Source organism: Coturnix japonica, chromosome 1 (genome assembly GCF_054131305.1).
Source record: "Coturnix japonica strain WE chromosome 1, WE-NBRP24, whole genome shotgun sequence".
In the NCBI taxonomy this organism is placed as follows: Eukaryota; Metazoa; Chordata; class Aves; order Galliformes; family Phasianidae; genus Coturnix; species Coturnix japonica.
Genome location: NC_140663.1, coordinates 70,867,596 through 70,881,996, shown reverse-complemented (window position 1 = coordinate 70,881,996; position 14,401 = coordinate 70,867,596). Strand labels below are relative to the sequence as shown.

Below are 14,401 nucleotides of genomic sequence, written 5' to 3'. Positions count from 1 at the left end.
GTATTTTGTTGGCCTGTAACTTCATCGTATCAAGGATTCTGAGAATGGCAGTCCTGTCCTTCAGTATTTCATTCACTCCACATAATGCAGTGTCATCTGTAAACTTACTGAAAGTACCCTTTGTACTCTGAATGCATTTCTATGAAAACATTGAAGTAGAAGGTAGTCAATCTCTCATTAGCATCAACAGTTTATGGGCTAGTTTGTCCCAGCATGATTCTGCTCTGCAACTCTGCAAGTACCAGGAGTGGTGTTTGAACCCACACATACATCCATTGGAAGCATATCAGAGGTTAAATGGTACCCCTATGTCAGCTCTTGTTATGTTTCATGGATATGCAGTTTACAATCGCTGGGACAGCAGGGAATATCTAAAATAAATTGTGTTTTTGTTTGTTACTCAGCTGCTGGACATTACATTGAGTCTTGAGCTTGTACTAGTTTGTGGTCACTAGCAAGACATGCTTCGTAATGCTTCAGGACACTCTTCAAAGTAGAAAAATTCAGTGTCTGAAGTTTTAATTTCTTAGAACTTTTGTTCTGTACTCATATTTCAATTACTGCAGGTCTACTTCAGGGAAAAATTCCCCAGGAAAGAGAGAGTAATGTTAAACTGTGATGATTCATCATTATCTTTATTATGCTGTTTAAATGACAACATTTAAACACACGTTTAAATGACTGTAACTGGAGCTGAGTACAGAGGGATGATCACCTCCCTGCTCATGCTGGCTATACTATTTGTTACACAAGCAAGGATGCTATTGGCCTTCTTGCCCACATAGGCACACTGCTGGCTCATGCTCATCTGAGCATCTATCAACACCCCCAGATCTTTTTCCTCTGCACAGCTTGCCAGCCACTCTGCTCCAAGCCCGTAGCTTGCATGGGTTTGTTGTGACCATAGTGCAGTACCTGACACTTGGACTTGTTGAACTTCAACCCACTGGCCTCAGCCCATCAATTCAGATCCCTTTGTAGGGTCTTCCTACTCTCAGGCAGATAAATTCTTCTCCCAGTTAGGTGTCACCTGCAAACGTAATGAAGGTGTACTAAATCCACTTGTCTAGGTCATCAATAAAGATGTTAGCAGGATTGTGTCTGTAAAAAAAAATGTTTTGTTGTCTTTTATTACAGTGGACAGGTTGAGTTCAGTCCAGGAGACATATTCTCAGAATTATACATCATGGCTGCTTGTGTAACGTGTAGTGAATCCCTAAAGGACACCTATGCTCTGGTATAGTTTATAATGCACTGTTAATTCATTTCTATTTCTGTGTTATCTGTGATTTACTGGTAGCAATGTAAGTCATACTTATATTGTAGTTGAAATCTTGTGAAGACAAGAATTTCTCAAGAATAGTGGAGGTAGTAGTCCTGGAATATTTAGTTATTTTCCTCTATTACTTAGCTTTGTTTTACGTGGATAAATGTCACCATTCAGTTGTGTGATATTAAACATAATAGCATGTATTTCCATACAGTCATCTAAACTTTGTTTTGCTTTGCAACTCTAGTAAGATGCTATGACTTGAATAACTGGAAATATCACAATCCATCAGGGTTTCTTAATGGATATGCAACACACTAAGCAGTTGCTGGCTTGTTGCTAGTACAACCTTTTCAGATGGAATATTATCTATTGAACACATGGAAAAATTGCATTACAATTTATTTCTGGCCTCATGAATTCTTGGATTTGTGTCTTGTGCATACACGGAAACTGTTCTTTTTCACTACTTTTTTTTTCTGTATTCATGCTTCTTTCATTCTTTTCTCCCACAACTCACATCTTAGAGCTTTTCTTAAATGCTGCAACTTCAGAAAAATAACTACCTTATAAGCAGTATTGTACAGAGGCAATATTAAAAGACTGAAGTATGGTTGTTGGCTGCACTTCCACTGTTGGTCTTAAGATGGTAGCCTAAACCCTGTTATGCAAATCCACACACTTTGTTTTCATCAGTGTTGAAATGATAACATTCCTCTTGTAATTTCTAAAGTGGGATTTGTTTTTAAGAACAAACTTTGTGAGAGATAAGATGAAGGATGTTTGTGAACTGAAGCAAAAAATGGAATATGTCATTTAATTCTTAAGGTTTGAGGATGTATATAATTCAAAAGAATATAAGGAAAAAGGGAGATAAACACAGTAGAAAAGTAAGAGCTTGTGGAACGGCCTGGCAGCCTGTGACTCTGAAGCTGACCCTGTAAAACAGGCAAATATTAGTGTAGGAAGGTCTGGGACACTGCTTATCAGTGATACAGAAAACATGGCTTGTCTAGACTAGTCAGCTTGGCTTCTCAATATCTGTATGGTGCTGTAGTCATGCTACTTTATTTGCCAGATGTTTAACATTGATTTGTGTAGCAAATGTGGAAGACTAATGAGAAAGAGAATTTCAGGTCATCATAAACAATAAATAAGTTGAGATCTTTCAATTTCTTTTTGTCATTTTTGTGCAAGTTTTCCTGATACTATCCTTTTCATTCTTTTTTGTGCCTAATGGAATCCTTTAAAATCTTTCAGAAGATATAAAGGAAGGACTTTTCAATATGCAGCTAAACCCTTATGCTCAACAACTTGCCTTACTTTTACAATACCTTTTACAATCTCAGTTTCTTGCTAATTAGAACTCACATTCAGATGTGTTTTGTGAAAGATTAGGATTAGACATTTCGTTGTGGTAATTTCAAAATATCATCCAGCACTTGTAATGTTCCCTCTCTAAAGCAACTATAAGTGAAAACTAGAGAAAAAAAGAACATGTACTCACATCCTGATTTGTCACCAGGTAAGCATACTGGATTAAATCCTACATACCTTTGGTACTCAGAACTTCCAGGAAACTTAACAGCAGTTTTGCAAAAACATGGAATGTAAGGGGCAGGGTCATTCTGAAGGAAAGGAATCCATGCCATGTACTGTGCAAATCATGTCTATCTCTATATTAGTGCTGAAATTGCTTTATAATAGGTCAGATAATAGCCACTTTGATTTATATTTGAAACACAGAAAGAACAGAAAATGTGGACAGAACAGAAGTAAAACCGAGGATTATGTAGAGATTATTCATGTAGTCTTTTTGGGCATGCTAATTTTAGATCTGGGGTCATCAAAAGTCAGCTCATTCAGATTTAGCTACAAAGATATGTGTTATGATTTTGAAAATCTAGGATGACCTAAAAGAAATATGAAAAAAGAAGTGCAAGGTAGTAGTGTCTGTGGCAAGATGACAAACTCCACTGGTCAAAGTGAAGTGTCTTGTTTCCTTATATTTATAGCAGGTATTTGAAAATATGAGATTCCTGGTTGTGGGTAAAGTATTTGCACATACTAGCTTACCTAAACCATTTCTGTAGTTCTAGAAAGAACAACTCATGCTAACCATGCCATATGTAATACCGATACATCCCCTAAAACCAATTTTTTTCATGTTTACTTTGCTACTCATGGCCCATGGATACAAGAGAAAAACTGTGCATAAGGAGGTGAAATCAAAGCATTCCAGTACTCAGAAATTATCAGTTAGAAATAGTCCAAGTCACAATTAAGAGAAATCAAGACACTAAGAAGGGGCATGATTGACGTCTGGGATAAACAATTTGCAGTAAAAGACTAGAACAAGGAACACTTGTAGTGGAATGTGAAACTAGAATACTGTTGGGAGATAAAGGAAGACCTTGAGAACTAGGGCTAGCATCCAGAGTTAACAATGTGACTCAGAAGCAGTAGAAATAGGTGCTAAGAACTAACACCAGATATAATGTATGTGAGAAAAACTACATGCATTCTATTACCTTTGCAAGTTAATTCTAGATGAATTATAAAAACATTCTTTTGCAGAATTAAAATTTTATTTTCATATTGATGGGTAAAGGAAAACCTTTGAGCCAGATCTACAGCAGTCTGAAGAAGGAGAGCTGTAATGAGCCCACCCCTTCCCCCACTGCATGACAATTTAGGGAATCCATCTGAGGTACTGACTTGCAGTTGTTTGAATTGCACTGGCTGTCCAGGAAAATAGAGATTGTGTTTGTCTATCACATCACTTAACTGTATATTCAATATCTAACTTAATATTCAGTATATAAATATCTTACTCATCTTTGAATGAAGTTGCTCCCGCCCTCAAGAATATTAGGAGGAATGTATTACTGATACTGTTCAAGAAACCCACATTTTGCTCATAACACCTGGCTGCTACCTCTTGGTGTAGCAAGAAAATAGGACAGTTTAACCTAACACCTCCTCCAAAAATTGTATGCTTCAGTGAATCTAATATTTTAGGATGCGATTCCTCGAGTTTGTCTTGAAGTGTTGTTATTTTTCTTTGTGGTGAATTCTGTTTCCATAAACAAGTTACATCATGAGTATGCCTAAGTCTGGATGTGAAAACTGGCTTGCTAAGCTTTAATATCCTCTAAATAAACCAGTGTTTTTGAGGAGATTACTCTGCTTATTCTCTAGTAAGCGTGGAGAAACAATGAGAGACTGTAGAAAATTAAAAGGAAAATGAAAGATGCAAACTTCATACACTAACTTACAGAAACTCTTCTTCTAGCTCATAAAGTGACATGATTTCGTTTGACGCAGAGAAGGTGGAGTCTATAATGACTGTGTCTTTAATGGAATTTGCGATAGTTGGAGTGGGAGGTGTGTCCTCCTCCATACTGCCTTACCTGAGTGCAGGGCACGTTTCCACATGTTCACTCAGCAAGAAGGTGTTTTGCCTGACTTGTTTAGCTGTCTGTTTTCGATATTGGTTGTATGTTGCTCCTCAGAGGAATTCAGAGGTACATAAAGAGGATGATTACTTCTAAATTCCAGACTTGGAAATGAAGTACTAAAAGCCTAAGGCTTCAGTGCTCTACTGACTTCCTCACTGCTGTATAGGGTCTTTGTGAGGAGTACCCTACTAAGGAGCTAGTTCTAAATCAGGCACACCTTTGGGTTGGGCTTATTTTGGAAACTTAAGTACTTGATGAGGGCTGAGGTATGGTCTGCTAGAGAGAAGTGATTTTATTATGTGTTTTTACATGTACTTTTGTCAGCTGATGCAGCTGAAGGACAGTGTCTTCTGCAAGTAACACATCAGGGGGCAGATGATTGGTGCTTTGTAATAAGCCTTCCCTGGTAATTTTTATTTTATTTTATTATTATTTTTCTATAGCAAGGATTACTGGCTTTCAGACAACTAGGAAAGAAAGATAAAGGGACATCCAATGGGGGTACCTTTATTTGGTGATAGCAAACCCTTCTATTTCCGGATCTGGAATGGACTAAGTCAGAAGCTGCAAGGCAAAAAGTCCTGGGATAAACATCTGGATGAAATCTACTTACTCCAGCAGAAAAGGTACAGTGCTCTTTCTTGTCTACCCTTCTGCTGCTCTCTCCTTGTAGCTCTCCTTATTTTCTGCCAGCAAATAAGCTTTGAAAAAACTTTAGAGCACTATTCTCTATCAGGCAACCTCTTTCAGGGTGGAATGTTTCTTGAGTTCCAATGTTATCTGCTTTCACAGATGGGTTTACTAAATCTCAATTGAATTACTCTGAGTGCAGGACTTCAATCACAATAATGTATGTTTTTTTTCTTTCCTGCTTCATTAGTAGAGCTCACAAGGAAGTGCATGTGTTGGGTTTTGTTTTGCTTTAATTAGAAATATATGTGGCATTTAAACTGCAGTCAGCTGTATTTGAAATGACGGCTTTTTAAAGGAATTCTGTTTTTTTATTTCTCTGAAGGTTGCCCTTATAATAGATTCTCTTATGGAAATATATAATAGATCCTATTATAGAAAGAATGAGCTTAACGTTCTACAGTCTGATGATCATTTGCTTTATCAGTTTGACTGCTATTTCTAACCCCCTTGGATCAGGTGCAATTATCTGTAATTCAAAGAAGGAATTCTCCTAGACCTTACGTAATCAAGAAGATTGCTTGTGTTTTCATGTGTCATACTGCATCAAGACTCTTTGCTACTGTTCTGCAGTGTTGCTCCTTCCACACAGTGTTGCAGGACTATTCACTGAAATCCATCTGAATCTGTTATTCATTGGTCTCATTTCTGCATGCACAAAAACTGCATTAGCCAAGTAAAAAACAAACAAACAAACAAACAAACAAACAAAAACTGCTTCTGGTTCATCGCTCCTTCTTTTTCTTTTTTAAAATTTCCTTACAAAACTCCTAGCATCTCTGGGGAGAAAAATGTGCCTACATGGGACAAAATCTGTCTCTGTGTATGAATACACCCAGCCATGCACAGGAATAAGTAGGACAGTACCTGAATAGGAAAAAAAAAGTCTCTATCTGTATTTAGGGAAAGAACTTCCAAATTATCATTTAACTCCTCACTGAAAAACTAAAGGACTGTGCTACTTTATTTCAAAGCAGTGAAACTTAAATACACATAAAATAGAAGAGATGGTAGGAACAATTGTGTGTCCATAGAACTCTGAATTGTTTACATTTGTGTTCATTCATGAAAATCCTAAGTAATTGAAAAATAAGTTCTCAGTAGATTCTGTAATCTCCAACTGAACACGTGCAACCTAAAAGTCTGAAAATGTTAATGTTTTTACAGCTGTAACATTATCTTCCCAATTTTAAATTATACAGATGTGGGAGAAAACTTTCTGGTGTAATCAGTAGCTCAAAGCTGAGCTATTGCCGACTCTAAATCATAATGCTTTGGCTCTGTGTAATTGAGTCTTAAAAGCCTCCCAGGAGAGAGATTCTACTACCTCATTAGGAATCTGTTACAGTGTTTGTGTTTCGCTGATAAAGGTGTTGTGGTTCCCTCCCCTCCAGATCCCCCCCCCCCCCCGCCCCCCAGTAATATTAATATTCATCCTGAACTTCTGAATTCATCATTTGGTGTTGTAGCTCCTTGTTTTACCATTTACTATTACCAAGGAGCTAACATGTGGCCCCTTCCTCTTTTTTACTCTTCTTCACATAGGCTGCAATTAGAATGCCTCATAATCTTTTCCTGTCAAGCGCAGCTACCTCAACCTTTCTTCATACTGAAAGTCAGTGGTAAATACGTTACCATTTATCTGCTGCGCTCTGTCTTCATGACTTTGTGTGTCATTACTCTGTGCTAGAAAGATCAGATTTGTTTGTTTGTTAGTTTGTTTGGTTTGGTTTGTTGTTGTTGTTTTTTCAGAGCCACAACTGATGATGGTAAGGCTCAGTTCACAACCAGGTTTAAAAAAGTGATAAATATTTACGAAAATGCAGGGCTGATAAGGGTGAAGAAGAATCAGATGCCTTTCACAGCCAGTAGATCTTCCAGAAATGATAAGAGAGCCATTGGTTTGTTGGTTTTGTTGTTGTTGTTGGGTTCTTGTTGGTGGTAGGCACAATGGTTTTGTTTGTTTTTGTCTGGCTTTTAGTGTTAAAAGTTCTAAGGAAACATATATTTTGGAAGGTACTTGTGTGTAAGTTTCCTTAGGGAGAGGTCAACATAAAATTTATGTTCTGCAAAAAACAGGACAAATTAAAAAAAATTTAGACAAAACCAATTAGATATTAGTCTGAGGAACAGAACTTGGAATAGAACAACAGCGATGAAAACACTTTATTGAAAAGGTTTGGATACAGAGTGAATTTGTGTTTAAAAGAACATATTTTTAATTAATAATTCAGTAATAATAAACAATAACTGAACTGTAGTGAACTATTCATCCAGGTCTGGATTTTTTAAAAAGGACATTATTGCTGGGAGGTTACCCTCCTGGAAGTGACAGAATAAGATTTCTACTAGTTCTTGTAGCAGACAGCTTAAATATATGAAGGAGTAAATCTTCACTATCAGTTTCATGTCTAGTAATGTTGTCAAATAGTAATGACTTGTGGAATCAAACTCTATAATCCAGAGACTGGTAATAAAGCAGGTATGTTTATTTTAACGTTGTGCATTGCCAGGTGCAAAGGGGATAGCTCCACCAAACTTGCTCACCGACTTGTAAAATCGTGACACAGATATACGTGAAACTAATACATAGTCAATGATTTCCCGGAATTCTGATACATATTCAATAGTTCTTTAGCATGCAGACCCCCCTCTTGTTACTGCCCATCTTATCAGGGAGATGCAACTCCTCTTCTGATGTTAAAACTTCTAATCCCCTCCTCGTCAGATGTCTCAGGGAGATCTCACTCCTTATCTGCATCCTTCCTGCTCCCCCAGACCCATTGTCTCCGATCCTTGTTATTCTAACTAACTTCTACATTCCTTTTCCAATCTACAGATTACCCTTAACTATCCCCCTTTATTCTAAATTCCAGCACTCTCTCACTTCACCATTCAGCAACCCATTTTATTGATTTCCAGAGAAGTTGTATTTACTGCTGGCTGAAAGAGTTTCAGCATACATGGACAAGAGTTTCCGGTTAATTTTGTTGAGTCTTGCTGTCAGTGCTGAAGAAATTTTTTGACCCTGCATTGCTTGTCCAAGTCCCATTCACTTTGTACTATTAGTTCCTATTGCACTCCTTAGCATCTTGCTTGATGATTGTGTTGATCCTCTTGATGGCTGATTTGCTTCTATGTAAGCAGTCCCTGATCTCTTGAAGTGTTGCTTGTATTTACATAAAAATGCTAGTGCAGAAGGAGGAGAGAAGACCAGACTTCTTTGGCAATGTCATGATGAGCATGGATATTCTGAGAACCACAATAAATTTCAATAAAGTTGAAACAATACATTGATAATGAATTTATAGCCCAATGCAAATAACTACTTCAGACCATCTTCAACAGACTTAACAGATTAAGAGTGAAGCTAGTAGATGCCAATCTTAAACTGCAAGCAAACATTTGGAATCTCCATAGTGGGAATATCTGAAGAAGTAGAATCTGAGAAGGGAGTGAAGGAGGTGAAACAGATTCTCCATTGTATCTCTGGTGAGCCTAGTTTTGAAAAAAGAGGCTTCAGATAGCTTGTTTTCCAAACAGTTCATATATTTATCACATTTCATTTTTGAATCATAAAATCATAGAATGGCCTGGTTTGGAAGAAGCCCCAAGGATTATCAGGTTTCAACCTGCCTGCCACAAACAGGGCCACAGACTTCTACATTTAATACTAGACCAGGCTATCCAGGGCCCCATCTAACCTGGTCTTGAACACTTCTAAGAATAGGGCATCCACAGCCTCTCTGGGCAGCTTATCCCATCACTTCACCACTTTCTCTGTGAATAACTTCCCCCTGACATCCCATCTAAACCTGGACAGCCTGGGGACCCATAATTGGACACAGTGCTCCAGATGGGGCATCACGAGGGCAGAGAGTAGAGAGGGACAGTCACTTCCCTGTCCCTGCTGGCCACCCCTCTTCTGATGGAGCCCAGGATACCACTGGCATTCTGAACTGCAGGAGCACACTGCTAGCTCATGTTCAGTTTTTCATCCACCAGGACCCCCAGGTCCTTCTGTGCAGGGCTATCCTCAAGGAGTTCTCCCAGTATATATACGTATTTGGGGTTACTCTGAACGAAGTGCAAATTGTTGCACTTTGCTATGTTGAATCTTATTAGATCCACATGAGCTCACCTTTTGAGTTTGTTGAGGTCCCTCTGGATGGGGCCACTTCCTTCTAACGTGTCAACCATACCACTCAGCTTGGTGTCATCATCAAACTTGCTGATGGCACAGTTGAGCCCCCAATCGATGTTATTTGTGAAGAGCACTGGTCTGAAGACAGACCCTTGGGGGACACCACTTGTCACTGGCCTCCACCTGGACATATTGCCATTCAACAGAACTCTCTATCTACAGCCTTCCATCCTATTCCTTATCCACCAAATAGTCCATCAGCATCTCTCCAGTTTATAGAGAAGGATGTGGTGGGCAAACGTCCTGAGGCCTTGCACAAGTCCAGGTAGATTACATTGGTTGCATTCCCTTTGTCCAACAAAGTTGTTGCTCCAGCATAGAAAGCCACCAAACTGATCAGGCATGACCTTCCATTGGTAAAGGCATGCTGGCTATCTCGGATCATCTGCTCATCCCTGATGTGCCTTGAAGAACCTTGTTAATCATAATTCCTATTTTCATAGCAGAGTTAAGATTTATGGAGTTCTTGCATTCTTTATATCCTCTTAAATGCAATGAGCAGGGTGGACTCAAAAGAAGCGATTAGGAAGCCCTAAATCCAAAAATATATATGTTACTAGCAGAGAGTGTCTGTGAAATCCTTAATCTTGTTTGAAAGTGTTCTACATTACTCTGTCAGTCAGCTTCTGACCTACATTCTACCTTGCAGTTGTTTCACAATGGATTTTTGGGTGTTTCTGATTTTGCCCTTACCTGTATTGAAAAACAGCGTACAGTTTCCTGAGCATACAATGGAATCATCTATAAAGAAAACTGAATTATAGTAATCATAAATCATTTTGGGTCAAAAAGGACCTTTGAAGATCATCTAGTTTCACACACCCTTCCACCTCTCCCACACCTCCAAGGGCCTGGACATCTTTCACTACATTAGGTTGCTCAAAGCTTCATTCTGCCTGACCTTTGTTACCTCCATGGATGGGGCATCCACTCACAACTTCTCTGGACAACCTGTTCCAGTGTTCATCAGAAGTACTTACTGTTTAGCTATGTAGCTGTGCTTATCCTAAACAGTATAAGGCAACATCAGCCCTGCTGAGTGTTACATACCTAGTGTAAATGGGTAAATTAGGAGCTTGGTGTCAGTTGATTTCATAGTTGATGAAGACAATAATTAAGAACAGCAGCTTAATGTGGGTGTTCTGAATTATCTTCTCAGGGCATCTTTGCTGAGTCACTCTCTGAAATACACCTTCTCTGTCCAATGGTGTAATGGCACTTTATGGAGACCAAGCATATGCTGTAGCAATCTCCGTTAATAAACTGCTAAAACTTTTTATTTTGCTGCTGCTTTGAAACACAACATAGAGTTGTAACATGTAAAAGTTCATGCTATGCTTAATGGCATAAAGAAAATAGATATGCATAACTATTTAAAACTATCAATATTTTGAAGGTTCTGGATTCGTGTCACTGTTTTTATATATTAGTGAATTTATGTCGTATAGTACTCAATTTATATACTCAGCACATTGTGGTAATGTATTAAAAATGAGTTGACACAATGGTATGTTTTAAATGAAAATAAAAAAGTTTCTCCCAGTTAGAGGCTAGAGGTTTAAATGAGAGTAAAAGTGTATGGTAGAAACATATAAGTCTTTGGGCTATAAGAGGAAGTTTGCTGTGATATTTACCAACAACTCTGGGTTCTTCAGCAGCTTGCTATTTGGCTTGGAATCTCCAACACTCTAAGGCAAGTAGGAGATCTCTACCAAGATTACATACGTTTGACAGTTTTGTCCTCAGTTTCTGCAAGCTGAGTACAGTATTTGTGAGGTGTCTAATTGGCAGGATTCTAACTTAATTAGTTGTCTACATGAACCTTGGAGAGTTTTTTTCAGAAAGGTATTGTGTTTGTGTTCTCCCGCATTATCTCTTGCCCAATCCTTCCTCCTCTCTGAGGTCACTGAAGGGATAAAAGCCTACCCAGTAAAGCATCAACAGATTAATTGCAGCATTGTTTATAGTATTGAAATCCCGCCTCCTTCCCACTTTCTGTTTCAGTAAGTTACATTCCCTAGGAAAACAGAGTCTTCCTCAGCCAAAATAATGATAGAGGTGGTAAGCTTGCTTCACTGATGATCAATGTTAGAACATTTGCTCAGAGTGTCCCTTTATTTTATCTTTGTTTGTCTGATCCTGGATGCAGTATCCACATCAAGTCACGTAAAGAACAACTAATGCAACTGCCAGATGAAAAGTAATATTTCTCAAAGCAGCAAGACCAAGAGTTTGAAGGATGCAAAAAATGTGTCAGAATGGCTCCTTGATTTGTTCAGTTTGGTTTTTATATTATTAATTCTTACTTATCTTCTGTTCTTTAGAGTTTTTCTAGGCTAATTTCTAGTGACTTAGACAAGGGGATGCTGTTGGTAATAGGAAATGTTCTTTTTACTGAATGATAAATATAACATTCACTTATGCTTTTATCCTGTGTAGCTGTGTATATTTTTGTTTTGCTTTTTCCCCTTATTTTTTCCCAGATGTATCATTATTCTTCTGATGTAAAACAATGTAGAGCTCACACATTTGGAAATGTGATTTAGCAGAGGGTTGTTAGAGTTAGAGTACTATGGTTAGGCTGTGGTTGGACTTGATGATCTTTAAGATCTTTTCCAACCTGGGTAATTCTGTGATTCAATGATTTTGTGATTTCAACTGGATTAAATTCAGGTATAACTGCATGTAAAAAGTGTGTGGGGGAGATTTATTTATTTATTTTTGTTCTTGTTGCCTCAAGATTCTATAGCAATGCATTTAAAAGAGTAATTTAAAGAAAGAAATATACACGGATCACTCTGAAAGCAATGCTTCTTATTTATTTCTGTGAAAACTACCATAGATACAAAGAATGCAATAACATTATTTGATAAAGCATATTCTCAGCTACAAAACACTATCTTCCAAGAGTCATCACCATTAGCTATGCATTTTCACCAGCAGTGAACAAAAACCTGCATGCCACTCTCATAAAAATCTGCACCCACAGAGGTGACCCACTCTTACTGCTGTTTGTGTCAGCAGGCATTGCTGGAGTGAAGTGTGGTGACTGGGATTGAAAACTCTAAATCAAATGCAAAGGGTCTACTAAAATAACCAGGAGTCTTGTGGAAGAGCCATTGGTTTTCCCCAAATATATGTGAATGATTTGGTCTGAAACTTGTATAATGGTATGCACCTTCCTAGAACTGGCATATATTTCAGCTCTCATTATTTTCCTCAATTTCCTCAGCATCACAAGAAAATAGCATAGCTAAACTATTCATTTTTCCTCATAACTTTCTGTAAGAAAGTGATGTCTGTCTGGGGAAAAGGAGGCTGAGGGGAGACCTTATCGCTCTCTTCCAGTATCTGAAAGGTGCTTATAGTGAGAGTGGGGAAAGTCTCTTCTCACTGTTGACAGGGGACAGGATGAGGGGAAATGGCCTCAAGTTGTGCCAAGGTATGTTTAGGTTGGATGTTAGGAAACAATTCTTTACAGAAAGGGTAGTTAAACACTGGAATAGGCTCCCCAGGGAGGTGGTTGAGTCATCATCCATGGATGTGTTTAAGAGCTGTTTGGATGTGGTGCTCAGAGATATGATATAGCAGAGGGTTGTTAGAGTTAGGGTACTATGGTTAGGCTGTGGTTGGACTTGATAATCTGTGAGATCTTTTCCAACCTGAGTAATTCTGTGATTCTATGATTCTACTGTATTTCACATCACATCACAAAATACATGCAGTATTTTTTAAAAGATTTTTTTTTTAATTGTGCTGTATTAAATTAACTTTTTTTTTTTTTTTTTTTTTGGTGAGGATATCACATGACTCATTGCTTTCTGAGCCCCAAAATATAGACCATACAAATAAACCACACACATGTATAAACCTCTTCCCTTCTTTTACCTTTCCTTCCTTCAAAAACACCTCAACTGATAAATGTGTATTACTGGTCTTTAAGAAAAGAAACGATCTTTCATACTGTCTCAAGAAATATTCTGGAAAGAGGCTCCATATATTTGTCTGCTTTCCTTAGAAACCACTTTTACTTCACTGCAGGATCTGCGAGTCCCCACTCCTTCAGGCTGCCAAGGAGAACAACATCCCAGTCATTAGGAAACTTCTCACTGATGGAACATGTGATATTTATCAGAGAGGTAACACTTATTATTTTCTCTGCATTGTTTTTTGGGGGAAAGCAAGAGCCTGAAACTTACAGTAGTGTGTAAGCTAGTTTACTGCAACATTCTCACTGTCAGGATCAAATGACTTAAATCTAAGTCAGCAGCCTTGCAAGAAAGTGAGTTCTTGAGTCCTAGACAGTTGGTATTGATTGAAGGCTTACATCTTGAACAGGCCATTTTTACAGGGGTACTGAAGGACATTATTTGCAGAGGTAGGTGGGCACTGGAAGGGCTGTGTACTCATTTCATTTCATGGCACTCACAAACACCTGAAGTTTCTGTTCAGCATTCAGGTTTTGATGGAGTGAAAAATAGAGACAGTGTAGTTATGTGACTGTCACTACATTGTATGTTGAAGTGGCACCCAGCAATAGTCAAAGGAAGATTGAGCACTCCCATAATATTGCACCCCAATAAATCCATGTCTGATTTTATTCCATATTGCTGAATGTCTAGATGACTCACGTGCTTACTTTACTGTTTCTAGGTGCAGTGGGGGAGACTGCCCTTCATGTAGCTGCCTTGTATGATAATGTGGAGGCTGCCCTGGCTCTGATGGAAGCAGCTCCAGAGCTTGTCAATGAGAGGATGACATCAGAACTCTATGAAG

At 38.3% G+C, this 14,401-nt stretch overlaps 2 protein-coding genes across 2 annotated transcripts in view; both read left to right on the top strand.

The window, feature by feature from the left end:
• The window catches only part of KEL (Kell metallo-endopeptidase (Kell blood group)), a 48,675-nt gene extending 43,378 nt beyond the window's left edge, over positions 1-5,297 (top strand). The window contains exon 20 of the mRNA XM_085523122.1: positions 5,175-5,297. Within this exon, the coding sequence (XP_085379248.1) occupies positions 5,175-5,202 (28 nt within the window). The 3' untranslated portion in view covers positions 5,203-5,297. The remainder of the gene's footprint in view (positions 1-5,174) is intronic.
• The window catches only part of LOC107319195 (transient receptor potential cation channel subfamily V member 6-like), a 28,723-nt gene continuing 19,544 nt past the window's right edge, over positions 5,223-14,401 (top strand). Inside the window, exons 1-3 of the mRNA XM_085523153.1 lie at positions 5,223-5,357; positions 13,667-13,764; positions 14,279-14,401. Of these exons, the coding sequence (XP_085379279.1) occupies positions 5,227-5,357; positions 13,667-13,764; positions 14,279-14,401 (352 nt within the window). The 5' untranslated portion in view covers positions 5,223-5,226. The remainder of the gene's footprint in view (positions 5,358-13,666; positions 13,765-14,278) is intronic.